We start from the raw sequence: 28000 nt of genomic DNA on the forward strand, positions 1-28000 counted from the left end.
AAAACAGACTAAGTTCTAAATCAGTTTAAATAAGACGGAAGTTCATTTTTTGGGTTGATTTGCTACAAAAACAAGCCTAGTTCCGACTTGGGTCTTGGCTTTTGAAAAAAACCAAAAAGCCAAAATTCGTTAACTCTGTGCAAAAATAAGGTAAGTCCTGAATCAGTACAAAATGAGCTAAATCCTGATTTGATGTAAAAGCCTAAGCTGCAAAATTTTGGTGACAAAACACTCACAAGCTCTCTGCTAATTATTCCAAACTCACCTCCATTATGCTGTATTATCATTTGTAGCTATTGTGTACAACTATAGGCTACAGTGAGAGATTCTGAAGATGGATTTTCTTACCCTGTAACATGTAGAAAGAAACTAAAGGTGCACTCAATTGCACAAGTTTTGATGTCTCACCTGCTGAAAATGACCTTAGTCTAACAATATATTCTCAGTTGCACATCAACCTCTGTGATGGATATGGAACCGTATTTTTCTTATCCTCAGCTGTGTCAGAAAAGGAAATAGCTACGCCCACCAGTTAAACATACCAAACCTCAAACATGCATATCCTCCCTTTATTAAACGTAACAATCATTCATTGGATTTTTCGAATATATATTTCCACAATAAGGCTGTCCACCCTTCAAAATTTAGAATATGGTGTGCAAAGGACAATTTTTTTTTACAACAAAATGGATGTCATATTTGATCAGTTGCACCAATTAATATAATTATATAACATCTCATTTATAAATATGACCTTGTTGTAACAACTGATTCTCATTTAAAGGGTGTTGATTGCATTCTCCCAATTCTTTTGATCAAATAAAACATGAAGTAATTTCTAATTGCGCACTCCTTTCCGTGGTATACCAGAAATAGAATTTTTTTTTACCCTCAAGTGTATCAGAATCAAATAAGAGATACTTCCACTAGCAAAAGACGTCAATCCCTCGTCACTACAGATGACCGTATAATGCCTGAGTGTTACTATAAGCCCCTTCCATGGCTCACAGTTCATATACATTTTTTCTTATATATGCTTTAACATTAAAGTTCTCAACCATATCATAAGGCTTCTTTGTTGGGCCTCTAAAATTTTCTTTTTTAGTGTTCTAAAGAGAGATTTTGCCAGTCGGGTCAACGAATCGTGGGACAACTGAGGCACTTTTTAATTTTGTATTTAACTTTAGTTTAAGACTAGTAACTGCCTGCTTTGCCTGTTTAAACGGATCTTTTCATTCAGAAGCAGAAAAATAGCTGTAAAAAACAACTTGACGCAATCGCTTCAGGTAGCCGTCTCTGGTATGTTTAATAAAACTCTAGTTTATCATTCAGCATTATGGGTCTGACTCAAGGACAGGCAATACCCTCCTTTTTATTCCCAGCCGGGAATTATCCCCGGAATTTCCAAAGTATGGTATGGTGTGATCTTCATCAATCCTTGGATTCACAGTTTCTGCAAAAATTGCCGGCATTAAACCCTTACTACTTCCTTGCAACAAACTGACTCTGGAGGCATAGGAAAACAAAAGGATACAACATGCGTTGGTCCCCCAACACTAAACAATTTAGAAAATAAAACCGACAAGAAGCAAAAAAAAGAAAAAAAAGCAAAAAAAAGTGTTGATTTAAATTCAGAATGAAAAAAAAAAAAAAAACAAACAAATGCAAGTATAAACTAAAACATACAACGGAATTACTCTTTACAACCCAAAATGTCACATGATTTTCAACTTAAAAAAGCGCTAAAACTTATGTGTCTCTTTTACAGGCTGGTGCAAACATTTCACAAGGAGATAACAATAGCTACCTGCCTATGGATTATGTTATTGATAATCGTTCACAGCGAGGGTGCTACAGTATGAGGCATATATGTGAGGCGTATGTCTGGGGAACAAACGCTAATTATTCCATTGGCCAAGGACATATACAAAATAAAGTTGCACCTGAATTGATCGAAGCATTTCGGAAAGATGGCACCAATGTTAAAAAGGTTAGTAAATCAATCTGTCTGTCTCAAAAGTTTATGCTACATCTCTTCAGGAACGTCCACGGCTTATTTTTAGTAAGAGAGACAAACATCTTCTCTTCTTAAATCAAGAGACAAAATGGTCACACTTTTTATTTTCTCTTCTCCGTGGTCTCTTTAGGATCCTCTTTTCAGATAAATTTTCTTTTAATATTTTCAAAAAAAAAAAAAAAAAGAAGTTTTCATGACTCAAACTAATAGAGTTTGTGTCATTTGGTGAATCAATCAAGCTTAAAACGAACAGAAATTGCTATGAATAAATAAATGAAACATAAAACAAACAAGTTAAATTGAATCATCTAGCCAAACTAAAAAAGAACAGATATTACTATAGTTGATTAAATAAGACCTAACAAGAACATGTATTGAAATGAATATCAAGTCAAACAAAAGTGAACAGAAATTGCCACAAATTAAAGTAAGGCTAGTGTCAAATCAAACCCCCAGCCCAAAGTGTCATTGGCTCTTGCACTGTTCGATCGTTGTCGAGGTCTGTTTTGATCACTCTTTATGCCATGCAAATTGCAAGTCGTTGGGAAACAAACATATTTTGGACCCCTTTGGCGCTTTATGAGTCAATTCATCACTTGCTTTTTTTAAATTCCATGTCTTCATTTAGGTCTACTTTGTCCAGTCTGCATAGCATGTTCTGTAAGTTTAAGCAAATCAAAGAAAACAATAATTTTCCAGCCCGGTTTTGCTATCACAAATCTTTGTGATTTTTGCCTCCAAATTTGTTTGTATTGTTTGAGTTCTCCTTGGCCCAGTCTTCAGGCCGTGTAAGTTTCAAGCCGATCCCCCGTGTAAGTTCATGTTCATTTAAGTTTCAGAAAATGTATCGATGTGCTGCACTGAGTAAAATGAGGTATCTACAGTACCTTGTTTGAAACGACGACATACTTTCAGCATGAAATTGGTTATCTTGTATGGGTTTCCATAATTAGTGAGCCTATTGACAAAACTGAGAACCCCTACGCGTCGTAAAGGCTCTGGCGGATAAATTTTACGCGTATGCTGACCTTTCGATCGATATGTCGAATGTTCAGAAACTGAATTTAAGTTTACATTGCCACTTCTATTGTTAATTGGTAAGTATTAATAAAGTCAGACCGAGTCTGTCTAAATTCATGATTTGTAATTCCGGTGCCTCCGTCTGGTCTCTAAACGAGATGAATGCAGATTGTTAATCCGTATTAATGAAATTCTGCTCCCTATCCACCCTGAATTTCCGATTATTAAAAAACTGTTGCTCAAAACTGTGGCTGGTCGAATGTTCTGAGTGAATACTTATGTATTGCTATAATATAAATTGTAGTCCAAAATTTTAGCTTTAAAGCTTAAAGTCCTAAAACTATTAGTTAGAAAACTTACAGAAATCGAATAAAAAATAAGTTTCTTAAACAATTACTCGGTTGATATATATAAATGTTAAAGCACTTTCACGTCTTCATTCGTTTTTAATGCTTATGCTATATTTGATTTCACAGGTGGCAATGTCAAAATTTCACTCAGTTTTCTTGGATGCTGGTGGCCGCATTTACAGCTGTGGTCACGGACAAGGTGGTCGACTTGGTCTTGACTCTGAGCTTGCTGCTATTTATCCAACGCCTATCAAATCACTGTTTGAACATGCTTGCTGTGATATTGCTGTTGGACTAGATCATACGGTATTATTGATGGAATCTGGTCTTGTAAGTCTTGATTTGCTATTGGCCCATTTACATTGACATTTAACTAACTTTTAGATTCCTGTAATGGTAATTTTCGAAATAAGCTGAATTCGAATTACTCCACTACTGATAAAGGATTATATGTAGTAGGATGTAAATCGTCGGCCACCAAGTGTAGTAAAATGATATTGAGATAACGGTGTTTCACTAGCCCTAATGTCGTATTTAATCAAAATAAGCTTTGTAATTAATTTATCTTTGTAATGTACTTAATTAATTTTGTGGTTAACCATGTTTGTAATTAATTAACACCTTTGCCAAAATAAAGCTCTAAAAATAGTGATCAAATTTGGGCATGCTCAAACGCCCAAAAGAAAAACACTACCAGAGAAATAAGTTTCATTTCCAGAATCTCATCTTCTCACTTAAACTTAGACTTTTTTTTAGCTAAATATTCATACGTTTCTTAATGACAAAAAAGTCGTAATTAGCAAAATATCTTTATTTATTAGCACTGGCAAAATAGTCTTTAGGACCACATTTGGATTTGTAGTTTTTTTGTTTTTTTTTTGTTTATTTACCAAGTTCAAGCTCAAATTTCATTTTTAACAATAACACAAATAAATAAATAAACACTTTTGCGCTGGAGAAAAGCCAATGAGGGTTTGCGGTCTCGTGAAAGTCCACATAACTACTTACCTCATAAATGAAATAAATGGATAGATTAAAAAAAGTAATAATAATAATAATTAATCCAGTCTCCATCACTTATCAATAGTCACCTCCCCCACCATGCGTCTCAATCCACTTTTACCTTCCCTGGCCAACACCCATCTTCCACTAGAACTCTACAATCCATAAGAAATTTCAACAATCATGCCCCCCAAAAATAATCTTTCGGTTTCTTTTTAAACTGAGGTGCGTGTTCGCCGCTCCAAATTTTCACCGGGCTCTGCCTTGTGACATAGGTACTTGTACATCTTATTTTCTCATTTGTCATTTTCAAAATGCAGCAAGGGCTAAACGAAAATCATCACGTCCTCGAATAAACTGGGAAAACGCTATAAAAAGATTAAAGGGAAGTAAGGAATCTGATGGAGGGAGAATAGAATGAAACTCTGAAGAGAGTGAGGAGAAGGAAGCAGGAGAAGCTATTGAGGGGAAGGGGAGGGGTCTGTTAGCTTGCGTAAGCTTTAATTTGGTGTGTTTTTATTTGCATTTATACCAAAAAATCGAAATAAACATTTGCACAACAATATACATAAAAAGGTCATCGAAATGCAGTTTTAGCTTCAAAAAGGTCATTAAGAGTCTAACTGATGAATTTGTCAAGCCAAAAAAAAGAAGAAAAAGGGGCCATGAAAATTTTACCGCCATTATTAGCTATAGAGGTCTATTTATTATATACAACTAGATTGAGCAAGAGCAAGAATTCAATTGATTTGAAAATAGTTAAGGTTGACTAATCGGAACAATCCAATATCTGCTTTAATAGGTTAAGTGTTCCAAAGTACTCCTGAACTGCAGCTTAAATGTCACCAATTTGTAAATGAACCATTCTTTGGACTTTAAGATTCAGTAATTTATCAAAATATGTATACCATCTTTAGAAAAATCATTCTCCAAAAGATGATCCTAAGGGTTTTCTCTTAATTGCTTTTTATAATCGTTATTATTATTTTTATAATTTTTATTGCCTTTGTTGCAATTTTCATTTTATTGCCATTTAGCGCATTCCGTTGTTCTCATGTTCTCTGATAATCTCTCTTCATTCTGCGTTTTTCTTTCTACATGTTCACTCCATTTTCCTTATATAGCGCTTTCTATACTCCTTTAGTTTTTTTTTGTATACATTTTGATTGAAATACATTTTTTCAGTTCAAAATATATGTTTTAGGTGTTTAGTTGTGGCTCCAATACTTACCATCAGTTGGGGCTTTTTCCCCCACCAGGATCGATTCTCTCACCAAAACAGTTGGCTCCAATTGTAAAGTCTGGAAAAACGGAAGTAAGGATTTGTGGGATAGCGGCTTCTCGTTTTCATACGGTTTTTTGGTCAAGTGATGCCATTTTTACATGCGGACTCAATGCTGGGCACCTTGGCCATCTTCAAGGTGAAAAAACCATTGTACAACCCAAACAAGTAAGATATTCTACAATCTTTATCTAAATACAGGCTGCCATTACAGGTTTATTCGAGGGGATGCAAGAGTCCCCAGTCCTTTCCTCTCGTAAGTCTTATTTCTGTGTCCCCATATATTAACTTAATGGTTGAAAGTTTAAGCAACTTAAAAACAGTTGGTGATACTAGAAAGTTCAAAAAAAGAATTTGTGGTAGTCGATAGAATGTTGTATGTGAGTCGTGTCAAATGTAGCTAAAGTCGGGAAATTAATCGGGGATCTTTCGAGTTTGGCCTGAACATCAGGCAAGTAATCTAGTGAAACGATCTCTCACTGCTAATGATAACGTTTTCAGATCATGTTTTGCAAGACTTGCGCTCTATTTGCACCAAAATTGGGATTATTGTCGCTAGGTTTTATTTTTAAGGTTTAATTTTAGTACTTACGTTTTAATGTTTAACGTCGTTCTTCACTTTCGTGTGAAAACTTGATTTTTTTATTTAATTTATGTCCATTTTATACATATAGGGGAGGGGGGGGGTCACAATATTTTTTTTTTATGGTAGGTAGCACTAGCTCTGAAAATATTTCCCTTTTTGAATATTATAACTCAACTTTGTTATATTTTAACGTACTTTCTTAAACTTCTCAGTGGAACGGGAGGGGTAGGAATGTTGCACTAAGTATCTGCCTATTGGAAGCCCCCTTCTCCTTGTGTTAAAATTTATTGCGCTTTATATACTTTTTTAATGTATATTGCATCTGTAATAAATATATTAGATTTGTGACTTTCTTGAAATTGTTTTTCTCCTTTTGTTTGTTCATTCGTTGTTGTCTCTTTTAGGTAACATCCTTGATTCAAGTAACAGACAGTAGTTCAAAAATAAGGCAAGTTGTTGCTAGTGAAGGTGCCACCCTTGTTGTGACCACCAACGGGGACATATACGTTTTGCACGAATACCAGACAAGGAGAATTGCTTGCAAGTGCGTATTAATATGTATGATCTGTATTATAGTGGATCAGGTCTAGAGAAAAAAAAGTTTTGCCATCAAAATATTGGGAACCCCGAGTTCTGTATCTAAAATTGAACGCTTACTTTTGGCTGTAAATTTGATAGTCAAGATTTGAATACAATCTTAAGACAAATTTGCTATGAGAAGTTATCCATCCAAAGCTGATATAATTATAAGCCAAAAACAACGGAGCCCGGTGTTATGGCTCGCTATTGCTATGAGACTACTACTACTACTACTAACAACGCACCGCAGCACATAGCCGCCTGAGGCCAACACAGCTACGCACGCTCCTCCTCCATCCCAATCTACTCAAAGCCTCCTTTTTTACCCCCGCCAACGAATTTCCCATTTCCTTCAAATCTGTCTTTATGACATCCTCCCACCCCAGACGAGGACGACCTGCTTTCCGTTTAGCCCTAGACTGATGGCCGAAAAGAACAATCTTCGGCAATCTGTCATCCTTCATCCGCACAACGCGCCCAAGCCACCTCAACCTTTCTTTCATTATAGCCCTAGAGAGCGGTAGTGAACCACATTTTTCGTATAGCCTAATATTTGAAATACGGTCAGTCAGCCGGGTACCCAGAACAATCCTTAGGCAATTTCTCCGGAAAACATCTAGCAAATCTTCGTCCACTTTCCGGAGCGCCCATGCTTCAGAGCCATATTTGACCACTGTCATCACTGTAGCTTCTAATATTCTAATCTTGGTTTGCAGACTATTCTTCCAAACTTTTTTTAACTGTGAAAAAACACCCTGACCCTTGGCTATTCTACTTTTGACATGTTCACTGATCAAACCATATTTACTAATAATACTACCAAGTTAAGTGAAACTGTCGACTTAGCCAATCTTTTCGTTATCCAGTGTTGAAATCCTGTTTTTACTTGTTCCTAACTTCTATGACGTATTGTTCGTGATATTAATTTTTTACCCTACTCAGGCACCCTGAACTAACAATACTTATAACAGTTCCTTAATTTTGTTCACATTTTCATCAAGGATGCTTAAATCATAAGCATGATCAATGTCCAAGAGACTTTTTCCTCCCCATTGATTCCGTGGTCTCCCATCGCCTTTCCTGTGCTCCTTAAGGAAAATTCCATCAAAATAAATCCATATAAAGGGGGATAGCACAGAACCCTGCCTAACTCCTGATTCAATACAAAACCAGCTGGTAACCTCATTTCCTACCTTAACCGCAGCTGTGTTATTTTCGTACATAGCATTAATCACTTTAATGTCTTTGTCTGGTATATCCTACAAGGATAAAACCTTTACTAAAGCCCTTCTATCAACAGAATCGAACACTTGCTCATAATCTATAGAACCGAGGACCAAAGGCGTTTGAAAACTCAGGCCCTTCTCAATTATTAACCTAAGAGTGAAAATTAGGTCGACACATCCTCTACCTTTTCTAAAACCGCACTGATCTTCTCCTAAAACTTTGTCTACGGCATCTCTCATTCTAAAAAGTATCATATTACTAAGTAATTTACTACCTAGAGAGACCAGACTAATGCCTCGATAATTACCACCCTCACTTTTATCACCTTTCTTATAAAGTGGCTTAATTAATGTTTTCCTAAAATCATTAGATACTTTCCTCTTTTCAAAAATAATGTTAATAATCTTTAGTAACTTATTTCTAACCTCAGAGCCATCATATTTAAGAAACTCATTTACCACCCTATCAGCAACTGGAGCCTCATTATTTTTTGTCCATTTTAGTAATTCCTCCTCAAAAAACAAATCTTCCTTCACGTCCAAGGTATCACAAACTTTTTCATTTTCCTCTATATCTCTTCCTGGAGCTTTATCTCGGTTAAGCAAATTCTAAAAATATTTAGCCTATCGCTCTTAAGTTTTTTCCTTGTCAGTAATTGTAGCCCCATTCCTTTATTTAACGGGGTCAACTCTGGATTAATCACTCCCTCTCAATTTTTTAACATGCCAGTACAATATTTTACTATTATGCCGTCTAGCTGCCCCTTCGGGGTACCTGCAGGACTGGGGACCTTGCGGTCAAAGGAAATCTGAAATTTATTAGAGAGTTTTGGGAACTACTAAGATATTTTTAATAGTCGATCAATTCAAATTTAGTAGTGATAAATAAGGAAAAATATTGAATTTCTCCCTTTTTTGGGGGTATCAGTATTAAAAAAGAAAAAAAAAAGGATACTCTGTCAACTTAAAGCGGAACCCTCTGAATATTAAATTTACCCTCTCTGAATGAGACTTAATCAGAAGTTTTAAAATCAGGTGATTATATAAATATTGTAAATATAACTAAAGTAAACTATTTGAATATAATTTATCCTAGTCCTTTATATACTTTATTCTGGTAGCATGTTTTGTACTGATATTTAATATCTTTAGCGTTCCAAACTGCTACATTTTAGTTCTCATAGATACAAGAATATTTGCAGATACCTGAGATTATTCTATATAAATATGTAGAAATAAGATATCGCGAAGAAGAAGGGACCTGGTCCATGGGAATATATAAAACCCCTTCCTTAGCTACTGCAATGGAACTAAGGAAAAATCGGGCCTTTTGGGAAATCTTTGAAGAAAGCTAAATAAAGAAAACAGTTGAACGATGCACAAGATATTAAAATATTCATGTCGACTGTTACTAAAAATGATTTTATTTCCGGAGTGAGCTGCAGAGGAGCAAAGAAAGAACCCAAAAAGAGATGAGTAAAAGAAAGAAAAAGGGCAAAGGAACGGGGCGAAGGGCTTTAAGATATGTTCATAATAAAGGATAATTGGTACAAAGGGACAAAAGTCTGAATTATTCGAAAACAACTTCCATGCTGTTGTACCACTAATCGCAACCATAAGCATAGTAATAAACCTGAGCCTTTTCAACCTACACAAAACCGAGGGAACTTGTAGATGAAACAAAGGAAGGACCTGTCCTGAGAAAAAATAACATTGCCAATACGTGGCTTAAACAAATACTAAGATTTAACTGTAGAAGACACTTCTTGCACATCTTCAACACAGAATGGGAAAATAATAAGAGCCTTCTTCTCGGGAATTGTAGTTTCTGTTTCAAATGAAACATTTTTAAGGAAAATAACAAAAAAAAGTCTTGAAAGTGAATAAGTATATAAATCTCAATTGAAGATTTTCAAAAACATTACGAATTTCGAAAAGGCTAAATTAACTGATGAGCAGTTACCTGATTTATGTAAAAAGCAAATTTATTTTATTTATCGCTACGACGAAATACCCTATGCTAAGACTATCTACAAAAGTTAGCCAGGTAGCCTAGCTACAAAGTACTGGGATTTCCGTAAAAGATTTTACTACACGTAACTTCTTATGTTGAAGTGGGACGAAGGGAGGTATTTTCCTTCGAAGATTATAATCTGCGCTTCAAATAAAAAATCTGAAAAAATATGCATTAAAATGCGTTGATCAACACATTTTAAACAAAGATTTTTTGCAAAAGAAAATAATAAAAAGCTAAGAAGCAGACACTTGCCCAGGGTTATAATCTTAATCTGACACCATTGAATCTGACCATATGCTGTCTATCTGGCCCCTGACACTAATAATGCTTTCTGAGCTGCAGGAGTCCGTTTGAGTCTAGAAACAAAATAAAGAGGAAATCAACTATAACCTATTGTCGTATTCTTTTGCTTCATCGCCTGGGGGAAATGCTTGAAAGCTGTTACTGTCGATTTGAGTGGATCCCAAATACTAGTTGTGTCCATCCTCAAGAATAAACTAGACTAGGGATACTATAGGGACGGGATTTAGGATAACTATTGAGATTATCTCACGGACATAAAATACCCTTACGAACACTATCGAAAACGGTGACATAGCGTTTATAATGACTTTTGATTTAAAAAGCCATCTTTGCCAACACTATATGGTGTAACTATCTTATAATTTAGCAACGGTAGGATTTTCTTGAGCTTGTAAGTATGTTCTAACACCACACTGGCTGTATATGACATTTGACAAAAAGCCTGGAAAATGCAAAGAAAAATAAAATAAAGAAACTAAAAACGAGGGTGATTTTTTTTTTTAATTGTCGAACTATACGTATAACCAGGGTGGTCTTTGAACGTATCTACGCCATCATTACGGGAATATGTTGAGCATGTGGCCAAAGTTGTTTTAATCTTCCTTTTTACTGGCTGAAAATTGGCTTTTTTGATTTCTTAGTCATTTATATTTTGTCTTCGTAATCTTCGTTTTTTTTTCGTCAAACCTCGTGAGTACGTCAAATTTATTGAAAACTTCTTTATCGAGTCAGATTTTATTGTACGGGTACAAAATGCATAGCCCTTCCTAAAGCCAATCAAACGACGCTCATTACCAGGTATGATCCTTTGTACCATTTAGTTTTTTATTTACATATAAGATTTTAGTATTGACAGTAGTATTCGATGTTTCCGATGTTTCTCGGCTATTATCTAATGATAATAGCAGATGTCTTTATTACCCAATACAGGAAAACTATCAATGAAGAGATTAAAACAGAAGAAGAGGAGTCATGTGAAATAATTTAACTTCTTTTCACACATCCCCTTTTCAATGAAATAGGAACAAGCTTTAATTTCCACTACAAAAGAGCCTTGGAATAGACCATTGTTAGTCTGAAAAAGTCAAATAAAGGTCACCAAAGGTCCTATGCCTTAAGTTCGACCAGAGAATCAACCTGTAAAAATTACGTAGAATATTAGAAACTACAGTGATGACAGTGTCAAATATTGCTCTGAAGCATGGGCGCTCCGAAAAGCGGATGAAGATTTGCTAGATGTTTTCCTGAGAAATTGTCTACGGGTTGTTCTGGGAATCCGGCGGACTGACCGTATTTCAAACAGTAGGCTGTACGGAAAATGTAGTTCAATCCCGCTTTCTAGGGCTTTAATGAAAGAAAGGTTGAGATGAATAGGGTACGTTGTGTGGATGAAGGATGACAGATTGCCGAAGATTGTCCTTTTCGGCCAACCGTCTAGGGCTAAACGGAAAGTAGGTCATCCTCGTCTTGGGTGGAAGAATGTCATAAAGAAAAATTTAAGGGAAATTGGAACTTTCTGGGAGGGTGTAAAAAGGGAGGCTTTGAATATATTGGAATTGAAGAGCAGCATGCGTACCTATGTTGGCCTTAGGTGGTTTTATGCTGCGGTGAGCTGTCAGCAGTAGTAACAAATGGAAGATTTTAGTTGCGAACCCCCTTAATAGCTCAAATAATGGCAGGAACAACTTGGTCATATAATAAGATTTGATGAAGAATACATGTAGGGGACACTAAGCCTTGACTTACTGAATTGAGTCCCTTCCGGCCTTTGTGTTTGGGCTTTTTCTCTTCTACGCAGACGATGAACGGTATTTCAATCTCTCTGGCGCTAGACGTAGTAACTAGGAAAGGTTATGGGCCAGGAAGTTTTCCGTTGATCTCTAAAGAGGTCGTCTTTGGGGCGTGTGCCGTGAACCCGTCCTTCGAAGGTAATTTTTGGTATTGGCTGGTTGTCATTCGCTCAATATGGCCAAGCAGGTAGAGTTGTTGGCTTTTTTCCGGTCCACGACGGTTAGGGCACAACAGAGTAGTTTTCGGAGGTTATCATTTGAGACTCGATCTAAGTGATGGCATGTACTAAAAAATGGACTAAGTAAAGGATAAAAATAGTGTTTGTACAGAAATACTTGGTAATGGGGATTTTTCTTTTTTTTTTTAATTGTCTTACTTTATCATATATATATGCAGCACATCTATATCTCGAACTCTTCTTCATTGCTCTTTTTATTTATTTTATTTTCTATTTTATAGGCTGTGTACTTAAGGGATGAATATTATGTTTTAGGAATAGTTTTTAAGGTAAAATTGCCCTTTTTTATTGCATGAATTTTTGAAAACATATGCAGCATATGTATTTCTAGAACTCATCTTCTTTGCCTTTTTTTATTATATATATTTATTTATATTTCTTTTTACAGGCAACCTTTCCTTGATAGAGTTCAAATGATAGGAGGAAATTTAGATCCGAAGGCTCATCCAGATTTATTGAAAGAAAGCGGCGGACGTGGTCTCAAAATCGTTATGCTCTCAAAATATGGTACAATTTCTGTTTGGACAGAAGCAGCGCCAACGTTAACTAGGTAGCCTACTTTATACACTGAATTTCTCATCTTTCGAACAATGAATGGGTATTTGCAACAATGGTAACCACAATTCTAAAGGTGTCTCGTGATGTCTTTTGTCAAATTGATACATAAACACTCCCCAAGACCCCACCCCCACACTCCCTTCAAAACAAACACCTTCGTTGATCGTTCAAGGTTGATCGCTCTTCTGCCAACCCATAAAATCTTTAGCCTCCTTTTCAAAAGAAAGGATTCTTTAATTTCCTACTAGTGGGTGAAAAAAATCGGAACATTTTCTAAACCAATATTTGGGGAACCCATGCCCCAAGTGAAAAAGTGTTTTTTCAACAAAAAAAAAACAGTCAGTGGAGTATATATATATATATATATATATATATATATATATATATATATATATATATATATATATATATATATATATATATATATTTATAGATATGTACGAATATTTCATACCCACTGTACAGGATGATATTTCGTACTGTTTTATTCAAGCTGGAGAATAAGGTTCTTAGAAAAACTGTTTTCATCCTCTGCTTAACAAAGATTCGATGTCGCCTTGTCTGTCTCTGAATGTTTCAACTTGATTTCCCAATCGTAAGACAGGATAGACCTGCGTATAAACTGAGTTTCTAACTTGCGAGTTATTCAGAAGTCCAAATTTGACTTCGAATTTACTGAATCATAATGCTTTAGTGAGCTGAGAAATTTATTGTTCACGGTTTGTGGAATTAAAAATTTACTGTATATGATTAGATCAGGCAGAAACCCACGAAGGTGTTTAGTACGTGTCTGGATGGTTCGTCCTTATGACCGTCCATATGTTCGTGATCCAACTATCTGCCTTAATCAACATAACTCGTAGAGGTCTCAAATTTAGATTGTACTTCACCTACTTTTGGAAGACTATCAGTATTTTTAAAATTGAGATATAATAGAAGAAGAAAATAAAGTACGTTTTCTGTGGTTATATTTTTAGATGTATACCAAATATTGGCAAGCCAATTTCTATTACTGACATAGCCATAAGCCTTGCAGGGTTTTTGATTGTGACTTCGGATGGTGAAGGCTATATGGGAACGCATTTGCCCAAGCGAGAGAGAAAGCTGACTATTGAAGGTATTATTATTTTTCATCTTTTATGCTAATAATGAGCTAGATTTGCATACGTTCTACGTCAGTAGAACGTTTCATACGTTCATTGTTTGTATACGTTCATATGTTCAAGCCAAAATGAATGTGCTTTAAAAGTGAATAAGAATTTGAAGGTTGAAGGTTTCTCTAGTTAAGCGAAGTTTTCATGTTTTTTTTTTGCAAGTTTTTTTTTGGTAATTACGTTGCTCTGGTGTCTAGAATGTTTACAAATAATTAAACGCTGTGATTTTTCTCTTGCCTATATAACTATCTAAACTTTAAACTATACTTTAACCAGGGCCATAACTAAGATTTTTATTCCGAGGGGGGGGGGCTTATAAAAATTCACGAATCAAAAATTTCTTTTTACGCATTTTTTATTACGTTTTTACGAGTTGTACGTTTTTGCATTTTTACGAGTGATTTGGCTACCAGCTATTCTCCCACTTTGAGAAGTATAGCTAGTACTCTGCAGCTACGTTATCAGTAGGAGTAGGCCAGCGTGTCATTCTAGCTTTTTTGAAAACAATTTATATTGCGATAAGTGTGTTTCATTTGTTGTAACATAAATACACCATAAAAAAAAATCCACCAACACAGTCAAAAGAAAAATAAATATAGGAAAATCACCTTAGTAATCAAGATTAATTGAAAGAAACTAAGAAAAGTAGACTGAGTGTTTACTATATAATGATATTAATTCGTGCAAGTCTCAGCTTGTGATTTTCAGTATTACAATTCTAAAAGAGAGAACGTCTAAACTATAGCTTGTTTTCAATAAAGCTCAAATGGCGTTCTGGCCTTTAGAAATTTGGAAGGTAGTGCCTTATTCCTGTTTGTAGTAATTTTTGTTCGTTTTAAGTTTGACATGATTTCGCTTTACGATTCACTTATTCATTAATTCTCTGTTATCTTGATTTTTAATGTGATTATCTGTTTTTAATTCTAACTCGTTTTGGGATTCGTTTGTTCATTCATAGTAATTTCAGTTTATTTTAAGCCTGAATTATTGTGCAACTTCATTTCTGCTCGTCTAAGGTTTTATTACGGTTCTTTACTTTTCTTTGAAAAGCTTCATTTTTGGAAAAAAGTACTCTTTTTTGTAAGTTTAAAAAATTAATTTCTATTCCTTCTTGATTGACAAAGGCTAATTTTATTATTGGTCAATATTGGGAATATTTGTATAGTTTTTTTTTCCGTTCAAGAATTAAAATGTTGGATTCTAATGTAAATTTTGGACGAAACTTGAATATTCAGTCTAAATTTTTGATCAACTGTAGTTTTTTCAATAATTTCAATAATGATTTTAGCGTAGAGTTTTGGAGGATGGGGAGGAGAATCTGTGTAATGTTTTGTCTTTTACAGGGCTTAAGCTTATCCTTGAACCTCTAGACCTAAGGTGTCTAGAACTTTCGAATATATACGTATCTGAATCTAGCATTTAATTAAAACAATCTTTTAGGTTGTATTTTGTTGTAACTGTTAGGTTTGTTTATATAAATGTATGTCAAGGTCATCTAATAAAAAGAGTTCTGTTCTGTTCCTTTAAGAAAAAGAAAGAAAAAAGAAGAACACCGCGAGTCAATACAGCGAGATTTGTTACCTTTATTTTTAACTTAATTACGGTTCAATTGGCCCTGAAATTTTAAATGCAGTTTCTACATGACCTGAAATTTGAAAGTAGATCAGCGAAGAAAATATCGTATTTTTTGCCTCTAGAATTGATGTCGCTACATTTTCCTCTGAAATGTTTGTCTTTGCTAAGGATTCTTAGGTCCAATCTGTTTATCCTCAATGTTCCATGCTGATAGAAACAAATGATGTTTGACGCGTTTTGGGGTTTGACCAATGAATACAAATTAATATTGACATTATAAAATATTGACAAATTAATAACCGGAATCGAAAGCTGAGTAAATCTCCTATTCAATTACTAAAAATTTATTGTTAACAACGCTAGATTATCGATATCCCCCCCCCCAATTTTGCAACCCCTTGGCCATTTCATTGGGTTTTATCACTGCTAAGAAAGTAAACTTTTTTTAAATTAAGTTGCTACAGGAAAATGATTGCTGAAATGATGAAAGAAATACATTTGCACAATAAAGATATAAGTCTTACATAGTTGTTCAAGACGTGTACGTGTACATGGCCCGCTATACTTAGCGCGGGGCGTGCAGCCCCGTGATAAGTATAGCGGGGTTGTATGCAAAATGTAGCCTAACCTAACTAAAATACCAACTCTATGTACGAGGTGTGTTTTTTAATTAAGGTCCGTTTGAACATAAGTACACAACGAAAGATTATTTCAAAAAATTAAATTTCCCGGACGGCGTGGATTGGGGGGTGGCTTGGGAATTGTCCACTTTGATTCCAATTTTTCTCTTTGATTTGGCTTTTTTCGAAATCATTCTATTCCTTTTTTTTTTTTGGGCCACTGTGCATGCCCAGTAAGTGGATAGTCGATCGAAGACGAAACAAAGCTGGGCGTGTTTCTAACACGCCCAGCTTTTATTCCAAACAATAAAACACTTTAATACCATTATAATGGCCCTCCCAAGAAGTAAAAACTTGTCCAAGGGGTGGCAAAATTACACTACCATAACAAAAAATAAAAAAACGAAAAAAAAATAAACTATCTATATCACAATTCCCAAACAGTATCACAAACCTTACCATTTTCATTAAATTTACTATAATATTCATAATCATCACCCCCAGGAGCCATAAATATTTACCAATATCATTATTAAAAAAAAAAAAAAATAAAAAAAAAAAAAAAAAAAAAAAAAAAAACCCTAAAATTCATGCATAATAAAAAGCATCCTTTTAATTACTATCTTAAACGAAGAAATATCACTTATATTTTGTGTATCCTGATCACGATGGTTCCAACTTCTGATCCCCCTGTGAAGCAAAGAAAACATCGATCGGGCCGAAACAACCAGCGGAATATTAATCTCTACAGATGACCTAGTATCATAATCATGGACGGAAAATATCAGGTTTGCCAAGCTATCAAAACACGGGAGGTTTATACCCTTCTGAATCCTAAAAATGAATAGAAGTGTATACAACTCCCGTAATCCGGAAGTTGGCAGTATCTTTACACGCTCTTACGCGTTTCATACCGAATCCCGGGGTTATAGGCCATCTAACAGCCGAACAGCGTTGTTTTGTAGAACTTGTATTGGCCGAACAATAGAAGCAAATGTTCCAAGCCAAACGCTACTACAATACAATATATATGGATGGATAAGGGAATAATAAAGAAGGCGCATAACAAAAATGAGGAAAAAAATGCTTAAGTTTTCTCATTAGACCCAGGCTACGAGACACAGTTTTACAAACATAATGTACATGGCGCTTGAATGATAAAACGTCATCAATATTAAACCCCAGGTACTTATAAGAACACACCCGCTTTAAAGCTCCATACTGTGTTACAATATCCTGAATCCATGGATAAAAATCTGGTGAACGGGAAAAAATAGCAAACTTAGTCTTACCCAGAGTAGTCTTTAACCTATTTACCCTCAACCAGGAATATAACCTTTCAATAGCATCTTTCATCGATGTCTGAAGTAATTCTTCTGTCTTCGCGGTACTAACAGCAACTGTGTCATCAGCAAATAATGATACCGTCTCATTTCTGGGATTTTTGGCCATATCACTAACATTAAAACAACAACTTGTGATACAATTAGGCATATCATTAATATACAATCAAAAAAGAATCGGACCAAGAACTGACCCCCGCGGGACACCACTATCCACTGGGCGGGGTCCTGATTGTATACAAGTCATCTCTACAAACTGGTACCGGTTACTAAGGAAACTCCGTATAAGGTCAAGAGCTTTACCTCGGATCCCATAGACCTCGCATTTTTCCAGGAGTAGGCCATGGTCAACTGTATAAAAGCCTTCTGTAGGTCTAGAAACACTGCACCAACCTTAAGTCCTTCATCTAAAGCTATGTTAATTATACTAGTCAGAAATATCAATGCATCCTCTGTCTTCCTATCTTTTCTGAAACCGAACTGATTATTATTCAACAAATTAAACTTCTCTAAAAAACAGGTCAACCGATTACTAAAACATTTTTCAATAAGATGAGAAATAAGTGGCAAGACTGATATTGGGCAATAATTATTCAAATCATTTCTATCACCACCTTTATAAACCGGTGTCACTCTTGCTTTTTTTAAACAATCTGGAAACCTTCCTTGACGGAAGCAATCATTAATCTGTTATGTCAAAACACCAGATATACAAGGGAAAATGCATTTTAGAATTTTTAGGCTCACTAGGTCACTACCGGACGAACTATTTTTCATACTATAAATATCCCTTAACTCATCTAATGTAATCATCTTTAGATGTAGTGATACATTTGCAGGAGATGGTAGAGTAGATCCAAAGGGTGGGTCTTCTGGAGACGAGGAAATCATCTCGGCTATTTGCCGAAATGATTCTGGCTATTTGCCACAACAAAGTTTGTGGCCTAGTATTGACGCGACCAATCTTTAATGTAGTTTTGTTGTCATTAAGATCTAACTTCCATGTCTACATGCCCTATAAGTTACAAACCTATTTGAAACGAAACGAATTTTGGGCCCTTTTTTGGGTGTCACGAATTGATAAAGCCAAAATTAGTTTTAAAATTGTTTTCTGCATAAGGCCAAGAAACTTAAGAACGTTTTCTCAAGCCGATTGAAGAGTTAAAAAATTTGAATCCTGTTTTGTGCGTCCCGAATCTTTTAGTCTCTTAGTCTGGAATGATTAGAAACATTCATAATCAAGTAACTGGGCTGAACAAAAGTTTTACAACTCTTAGCTGATAGGGAAAAAAATGTTCTGGGTCCATTTTTGGGCGAAGCAAATTTTTTTAAGTTTTTTCTGTGCTTAAGGGTCCCCTTGGTCCTATAGCTGTTTGATATAAATTTCATGCCCTTGAGAAATAATTGTCGTTCCTTTTTTGAGTGAACTAGTATTCAAGAAGAAAAATGTTTCTTCTGTGAATTATATATCGGGGAAAATAGAGGTTGATGAAAAATATTATGGAATGTGTAATTTAAGGTCACGATGGAAGGGGTGCCCTAAGGGGGAAGGGCAGCCTGAGATATCGGATGAACCTAAATGGTATAAGAAAATTGAAATGTAGTATACCTCTATTTTAGTTCCCTGGTATATTTTGGAATGCTTAATTTTTATATACTTTTAACAAATTGAATTTTTTTAAGATGTTTTTTTTATTAAGAAAAGAGTAGGTGACATTGGATAAATTATGAGATTCTTTTAAAGAAAATTTGAAGGTCACCGGGAGGAGAGGAGGTGGGATTAAAAAAAAAAGAAGAAAAATGTTTTAGCGCCCTTATCCCTTTCCCTGACCATAATATTTGAAGTCCCATTGTTTCCCCCCAGACACTCACAGAAAGTTCTAGATCGATCCCCTAGTTGTTCCCTGGATACTACAGATGCTCTATTTTGATAGAATGGTTGCATATACTGTCTTTTGATTTACCCTACTACTTCACCACGAATAGATTTGACGTTCTACTAGAGCTAATAGTACCAAAACTTTTAGGTGAATTGGAGACCCACATTTGTTGACCCCACATCCCCTCCCTCTAAACGCAATATGAAGTCCCCTTGCCTCCTTCCCCCGACAGTTCGAAAGTTTCCGCTCAATCCCCACTAATCGTTCAAACTGTGCCGCATATATGGCATTTTGATATCCTGGATACATGTTTTTTTCGATTTACCTTTACTTCTCCCCCTATGTCTCATTTGAGGTCCACTTGGCCACCCAGCACCCCTTAAAATTCTCAACTCGATCTCCGAAGCTGTTCCTAAGTGTATGCAAATACGCTATACTGACAACCTGGGCACGCATGGTTTCTTTCAGTCTACATCACTATTTCACTGGGAATATACTGATTATAGTGCCAAACTGATTATATTTCAAACAGATTAGAAATCAAAATAGACTTTTTTTTTCTCCCTCCCCCTCAAGTTGAAATGAGGGTTACACTGTTTTGATCACCTGGCAACACATAGTGTCTTTTGATCTACCTTTACCTCACTATTATTACCTCACTCACTACTTAACTGTCAATAGATTATTGGTCCCCTAGGGGCTCATAGTGCACAAACGTTTAAGTGGCTCAGAAAAAATTAGCCCCCCCCCCCTAAGTAGACAATAAGTACACCTAGCCTCCCTAACACTCCCGGCAAGTTTCAGCTTGATATCCCAATCCACTTCTGAGAGATTACAGATGTATTATTTTAATAACCTGGTGCCACATGGTAATTTTTCATTTATTTTGCTACTTAGACTTGATTGGGTTATAATTTCTATCTTCGCTTATACTGTAAAAACATTTAGGTGGATTGGAAATAAAACATAATTAGCCCCTCTACCTCAAAACAAAGACCTCAAAACAGGACTGCGGGACTTATGTTGACATTGGAAGCATACTTATTAGACTTTTTGACGTTTCTGAACAGAACGGTTATCTCGAAATTTCTATACAATGTTATGGGCGTCGGGTTGATTGAAAGGGCAGAGGAGAAAGGCTGACTGCCCTCCGATAAGTTACGCTCTTAAAAATGTCACTAGGTCTTTCAGTTTCCAAGCAAATGAGCACCTTCTTAAGTTTATACGACTCCTCCTTCCATACGAAGTGGCCAGGGAAAGAATTTTGTGGGCCCCATTTTGGGGGAATATGTTTATCTATTTTCTTTCTTCATTGGGGTCCTCTTAGCCGAACGACTTATATATAAGTCGTTCGTATATAAGAATATAACGAAACTTATATAAGAATATAAGTTTCGAGCCAATCGAAAAAAAGGTTTTTCCCCTTTTGTTAGGCTCCATCTTTTGGAGTGGCATGTGTCCCAATTTTATTTTGCGCTTTAGGTTCCTTTTGGCAAAAGGACTCTGGGTTATAAGTTCCAAGTGTTTTCAATCGAATGAGCTCTTTCCGAAATTTCAACGACTAGCCCTTCCATACAATATGGCCGAAAAAAAAAACATACATATAAGCAATTAGACAATGCATGGAAGACACAGGGCTCCTTACTTGAGCAATGCTACTGCGCTGCCTCTGATTAGGCAATGATGTAACGATACACGAGCATTCAAGTACGTTTGATGTAATACAGTAAAAGCAACTTTTTATTAATTCTTTTTTCTGTTTTTTTTTGTATTGTTTCTTTTATCACAAAAATACGCTTAAAAAATTGCAATCATACTATTTCTGTAATTTTGAAAAAAATAACTTTTGTCATAACTTTTAATGTATGTATTTGTGCATATATTTTAGCTCAAACTCAAGGTGGTCGAACACTTACAAAAAATTCATCGTCTACTTCAATAAGTGATGGCTGTGATAGAAGCAACTGTGATCAGATAAAACTCAAGCGCATCCCGAATATTCATCGTGCTGTGGCTGTTGCCTGTGATATTAAGGGAACAAATTTCTGTGTGATACAGGTAAACTGTTTCTTAGTAAGATAATTTAATTTCGGATTGGGTGAATGATATATGATTATGTCAGAAATTGTTGTTTCTTTCAGAAAGAGCTGCAATTTTAATAAACATTTGAAGAAAGTTCTGGGACTCCGTAGGCTTAATTCTACGAGATACAAATCCGACTAGCTTAGGTCTCAGGTCTTGTTCTGAATTATATGCAATTATATGATTCATATTTTGATATTAGTTAATTTTGTACGGCATTCTAAAACGAAGTTAGTAACATGATATGATAATAATCAGAAAAAGAACCACATAGCCATGGTAAAAAAACAAAAACAAAAATAGTAAACACATTATTTACAATTATACGAACATTTCATCAGTACAAAAAACTTATAAATTAAAAATTAGCCTTTAATACCACGTAGTCTCCAATATGATCTATACTTATTCAGAAGAATCTTTCCAGCCGCTTAATAGTATCATAATATTCACTTCCAATCATACTTTTCAACCATTCTTCATCATATTTCATCACACCCGAATATCATCATCATCATCGATTATCAATATCATCACACCCGAATATATTATTTCTTAATTTGTACGATATTTTTCACTCGCACGTCAACTGAAGCACACTTTTATTGATGCATCTTTACATTGGGCATGAATATGGACCCTCTTATTTCCTATTCTTACCTATGCATTTTTTCTTTCACCAAGAGTAAAACAATTAGCTCTTAATTCTTTAACTCTTAATTCATAGACAATTAGCTCTTAATTCGTTTTAGATACTGTTTGGAAGATGAAGATGGCTTTAAACAATTGTGTGCCTGTTATTCCAAGCAAATTAACGGTCCTGTGTCAATTCTAAATTCTTGGTCAACCTTCGTAAGACCATAGGCGGGCGTGCCTTGTTTGCCTCTCATTACAGGCAATATAACGGTCCTATGTTAATTTTAAATTCTTGATCAATCTGCCTGAGACTTTAGGCAAGGCATGCGTGCCTTTGCAAATACTAACCGGACAAGTACTTATTCAATAAGAGAGTCATACTTACTCCCATCATTTATCCGTGCCATTTAAACATTTTTCCCTCTCAATTATCCGGACTATCTGTCTTGGCTTTTTTCCTACAATTAGTCATGTCTTGAGGCCTACTGCAAAATACTTGATTTTCAATTCAAAATCAACTTCCTTTTTAAAGGACCTTAGAACATCCTTTTTAAACCAACTTCTATGCTATTAGCTTCTTCTCAAGTCTTTTTGGTCCGACAATAGGTGTTCAAAGGTTTTGCTACATCCTTCGTTGCTTGACCTGCTTGAATCTCCTGAGCCCTTAAATCTTTTGATTTTTTTCAAATACTAGTTATTTTCATATCCATGCCTTTACCTTGCTTTATCATTCCAATCCCGTCCCTTTCCATAAGTCTAAAATTTCCTAATTTGGTGACACTAAGAATGTACACCCGAATGCCTTTTTTACTTAGACCCCTGAAAAAATTCTTCTTCCTTATTGATTAACAGGAATTAATTTTAAACCTGATTAACGTTAAAAGAGTTTTCAGGATCTTAGTATATAGAGGAGGAAATTTTTGCAAAAGAAAATTACAAGACTGCCTTAAATGTCAAAATGTAGAAAGTGGGACTGGCTTATGCCATATGTAAGTGCAGCTTTGTAGACTTCTAAAGGTCTTTTGTATCCTTTACGCAAGATAATTCTGTTTTAGGCTCAAGTCTTCAGCCCAGAAGCTGGCGACCGTTCCATCAGAGTAATTAAAATTTATTTATATAAATTGTCTGAGAGCGTTAGGATAATTATAGATTTTACTTTTTGTAAAAATATATTGGATGAAAGAAAAAGATAAATATGCGTTTTTTAGTGTCCCTTTGAGTAATCTAAGATTACCCCTGGTCAATCCAAGTAAACTACAAATATTTGAAAGCTTTGCGTTTTAAGCCGTAGAGAACTGGCGACTACAGCTAATCACTTCGACTTAACAGATTCTGAAATTATGTCAAAACAGTGATTTAAGATTCTGAAAAACAATCCAGGAAAATATATAACTCAGCTTCCTTTAAATACCAAGAAACCTGCATACTTTCATTTTGTTTTTTCAATGTGGTGCAGGAGCAGATCCAGGATTTTTTAGGGGGGGGGGTAAATAGGTTTATCCGATTTTTTTAGGGGGGGGGGCAAAATAGGTTGATCCGAAAAATTTTTTAGGGGAGGGAGTGCAAAATTGGTTGATCCGAAAAGTTTTTTTAGGGGGGGGGGGTGCAAACGAGATTGATCCGTTGCGTTAGGAGCAAGTTTAATTAATGCAAACTTGAGTTAATTAAGTAAATTACACTACTTTAGACTACGCTAGGGGGGGCCCCCTGGATCCGCCACTGATGTGGTGCTTAGAAGATAGATTTGGCGAAGAAGTATCCCTGACAATTAGACGCAACGATCTATAAGTGTGCTAACTGGACCTCTTTACAAAAAGATTCAAGAAAGTTTCTGCTAGTCTAGAAAATACTTTTTTTTTACTGATGTCATAACTCTGATCTATTAAGTATGTTAAAAAATTTGCCTGGGTTTACGTTGTTCCCCAGTTACTTGCAATTGTCCCTACTTTTTTTGCAGGGAAAAATCTGTTTGAGGGAGAAGGGGTTTGTTGCATTTAGCGCTTCATTTAACGTGCTTATAGTTATATTCGTTATAACGGGCTTCGTTTAACGTAATCTTCTCTGACTGGAGAAGGTTAAGGAGGACTGGGAGAGTATTGGGAGCTAAGAGATTCTTTTCAATTACTTGTATTATATATAGTTTCGCACTTGGTTTTTTAATCCTCAACTATCTCAAGGTTTCTTCTATACAAGGACACTATATTTGAGATTGACCCACCTCTTAATTTGTTTCCTATGTTGTTTGGCCTTTTAGGGCTAACATTTTGCTTTTGCAGTAGGAAGTGGCAGAGGAAAGTCAAGAGGGTTTGAGAGTGAGCTTGTTGCAGGGTGTGTGTGTATAAGGGCATCATAAGCCACTAAAAAATAGAGATGGGATCTCGGAAGCACATAATAAACCATTATATATATATTCTAGAGCAACACCAGGCAGTTTTGGCTTGTAAACTATTTATTGTAGGCTACATAAAACTAAACTCTAAAAAGATAAAAAAAAAAACATTGATCGCCGATTTACCAAAATGATTTCTAGTTGTTTGTTGTCAATGTTTTCGGTTATAGTTGTCATAGTTATTTTGTCGTTGTTTCCAATTATGTCTAATTCCTAGCCCTCTTGAGTTCATTGTATTTAAAAGAAAAAGGAAGAAATGAATGTGGCATAATCCCATGAATGATGTAGGCCAAAGACTTGTCTTAAAATGAACATATTGGTTGATTCTTGGATTCTTCATTTCTTCCGTGCCTAATTTGAGTACCTAAAAAAGCGTTGACTTCACTCTGATACATACGTGCCAATTTTGGCGATACAGGAGGTACGTATTTAGCCCTAAGTGGATGTTTAGGCTCATTCTGATTGAATCAATATATTTTGGCCTTTAGACTCAACAGATGGCTCTAGTCTTGCAATTTTTTTTGACTATATTTTATTGATAGGTTGTTTCGTAATAATTTTTCCCATTGACAAATAAGTGATATTCTATCATTGATGGCAAATAATTTCCTAGGCCACATTGCTTTTCCATTTGCACAATTTAAGAGAGAAAAAATGGGAATATTTTAAATAAAACAGTGGGGAAAAAAAAAACAACAAACTTTAAATAATAACGACTCCACGTCTGGGAACCTATGTCGACGGGAATGAAAATGTTAAAATTAAATTAAACGCAACATGCGAAGAAAAAGACGAAAAAAAAAACAAAAAAAAATAAATAAAACTCACATCTGAATAACTTTCAAAATTTTGCAATAACTGTAAATAGCCTGAATAAGCACACAAAAGACAAAAGATTGTCTCTGGTGCACCAGATTTTCTCTCGTGTAATTTCAGTTTGGCAGTGAGATCTAGGAAAAATGAAATACTTTATTTACTTGAAAGAATTTACATAAACCCCAGGTCATCACCCATTATTAAAATTGCAAGGTTTAGATCATTTAAACTATATAGGCAATCTAAGGTTGTACATGTCGCCAGGTCGAAGAAACTTATATATTATATATTGAATGGATTTTTTTATCTGCTAGCTGAGCTATGGTCCGTTGACTCTTTCTAGCATAGAACCCATCCCGACTTTCACTCACAAGGTTGACACTTGTTTGCAGACTATTATGTAAGACATTACAGTTGGAAATTTTGACCTGCCCCCTAGTTGAGTTATTGTAAATTGGATTTAATCTTTATTCTCCTTCATCTCTATTGATACTAATACCCACATAGGTAATTTTTTTGATTTCTATAGTTTCTCGGAAACTTTGCAAAAGTCCAACAGACGTGTCCCAAAATAATGGAAAATAATAATATTATCGACCATTCATTATTCTAAAAATAAGGGGTTTGCAAACTGTGTACAGACCTTATGGATGCTTTTGACACAAAAGAACAAGTTTATTTTATATCCTTGTGCCCAAAACCAAAATGTGTATTTGAGAAATATTATTAACAAGAGTTAATCTATTTGTGAGAATCGTCTAGGAGATGTTTACCCGCTGCTTGCTTTTGTCAAGGTGTATTTTCTGCGAGGCCTTGAGAAGGACATCAAACACTTCATCACATCGAAGATTATTCGATGTAACATTATGTTATGTTATACGACAAAACGAAACTACGTTAATGATGCACGTACCTTAAGGGTTGAGTTTTATTCTTACCAGGATGATTGAAGAATTTGCCGATGGTTCGAATCCTTTGACTGCTAAATCAAGCCCGGAGATTTCTTTTTTCTTCCTTTTTTTAAATATCACCTCCTCTCCTCTCAGCCGTGCCAACATCTTTAAGACCCCAATATAACCATATATGTATATATTCGTAAATATTATATATATATATATATATATATTTACCAAACTATACCATATTTACCAAAACCATATTAACCATATATACCAAACATAACCAAAAATAACCATATTTATGTGCCCCTTAAATTAAAACCAACAAATCAGATCTTTAACTTATCAATTAATTCTAAATTTTGAGTAGTTAAAAACTAAACACATTTACTTTGGGGCATTCTGTAACCAATTATTCTTTATCCAGTATCCATCCAGCCGTTTTTCAGGGTGCTTTTCCGTCACAGGGCACCCTTCCTCTGTGGAACCAAAATAATAATAAATCAAACAAAAAGACTTTTCAATGATTCCAAAATTTCTCTATTTACTATAACTTCTCCTTCTCCCCAGATTTTTGAGGTAGTTTAATCGTTTCTTATAAAATAATTTGTCTTTTATGTTACAGAATCACCCAACTGCGGATTTACTACAGGTACCTCAAGTGTCATCATCAACAATGAGAGAACAGATGTGCGCTTTCTTTGAAGAATCTTTTTGTGGTGACTTTCTCCATGACATTATTTACGAAGTAAGAATATCTCGTATACATAAACATGGGAACGTAATTTTTTTTTCCGAATAGATAGGTAAAATGCTATTTTCACAACAAAGGATCAAACCTATTGCTATAAGAGTTTGCTGATATTGTTAGTTCGTGTTATTTTTTGTACTTATTTCTCATCAACAGTAGGTTCATAAGGCCAAATAATCTTAATTTGAAGAAAAAAGAAAAAAAGGCAGGCGCTACAGTTGTGCTTTCCATGCTAGAATTTCTCATTTCAGGATTTTGCTAGAACTTTCTTCATTTTTCAGGATGGGAGGGGGGGGGGGCTGTAGACCACCATTTCTTTTTTTTTTTCACGACAAGTCGAATGCCTATTTTAGGTTTTCAATCAACATCTTTTTGGTTCTTTTTTGGCCAAAACCGACATTTGTGTAACAAAATGGTAGAAAATGGCTCTTAGAGTCCGTGCTGCCATGGACAGTATTTGAAGCCAATTTTACAAGGATGAGTGGTCCCATTTGTGTAAGTCGGTCGGGATAGCTCGTATTCCGGCTTTGTTTATCAGATTTTTCACGGCAGGTTATATTCTTCCACTAAATAAGGCTCAAGGGTTGTTTTGTCAGATGAGTGAGACTGAAATTTTTTAAGCTTTCTTCTTGAAGATAGCGGAAAGGGTTGTATTTTTTTCTATTTTAAAGGGTTCTATTTATTTTTTCAAAATTTTTCTATTTTTGAAAAAAAAATTATATAATTTTTTCAAAAAATTTTATATTCAGAAAGGGTATAATTTTCCATTTTTTGGCCTTTAGAAAAAACCTAGGACTTGTTTTATGAGGAAATGAATTGTACATATAGACCAAAAGAACACATGCTGGTTAATTATAGTGTATTGAATTAGTAGTATTAATTAGTA

At 35.1% G+C, this 28000-nt stretch overlaps 1 protein-coding gene across 1 annotated transcript in view; it reads left to right on the plus strand.

Annotated features, from left to right (window-relative positions):
- LOC148953985 (inhibitor of Bruton tyrosine kinase) overlaps window positions 1–28000 on the plus strand; it is an 85335-nt gene that overhangs the window by 35266 nt on the left and 22069 nt on the right. Inside the window, exons 3-10 of the mRNA XM_089086064.1 lie at window positions 1769–1990; window positions 3514–3717; window positions 5594–5839; window positions 6662–6801; window positions 12800–12961; window positions 13947–14086; window positions 21430–21599; window positions 26989–27111. Coding sequence (XP_088942190.1) covers window positions 1769–1990; window positions 3514–3717; window positions 5594–5839; window positions 6662–6801; window positions 12800–12961; window positions 13947–14086; window positions 21430–21599; window positions 26989–27111 — 1407 coding nt within the window. The remainder of the gene's footprint in view (window positions 1–1768; window positions 1991–3513; window positions 3718–5593; window positions 5840–6661; window positions 6802–12799; window positions 12962–13946; window positions 14087–21429; window positions 21600–26988; window positions 27112–28000) is intronic.

The sequence above is a fragment of the Artemia sp. Qi Xiang Cuo genome, chromosome 3, assembly GCF_049724085.1.
Source record: "Artemia sp. Qi Xiang Cuo chromosome 3, ASM4972408v1, whole genome shotgun sequence".
NCBI classification, from domain to species: domain Eukaryota; kingdom Metazoa; phylum Arthropoda; class Branchiopoda; order Anostraca; family Artemiidae; genus Artemia; species Artemia sp. Qi Xiang Cuo.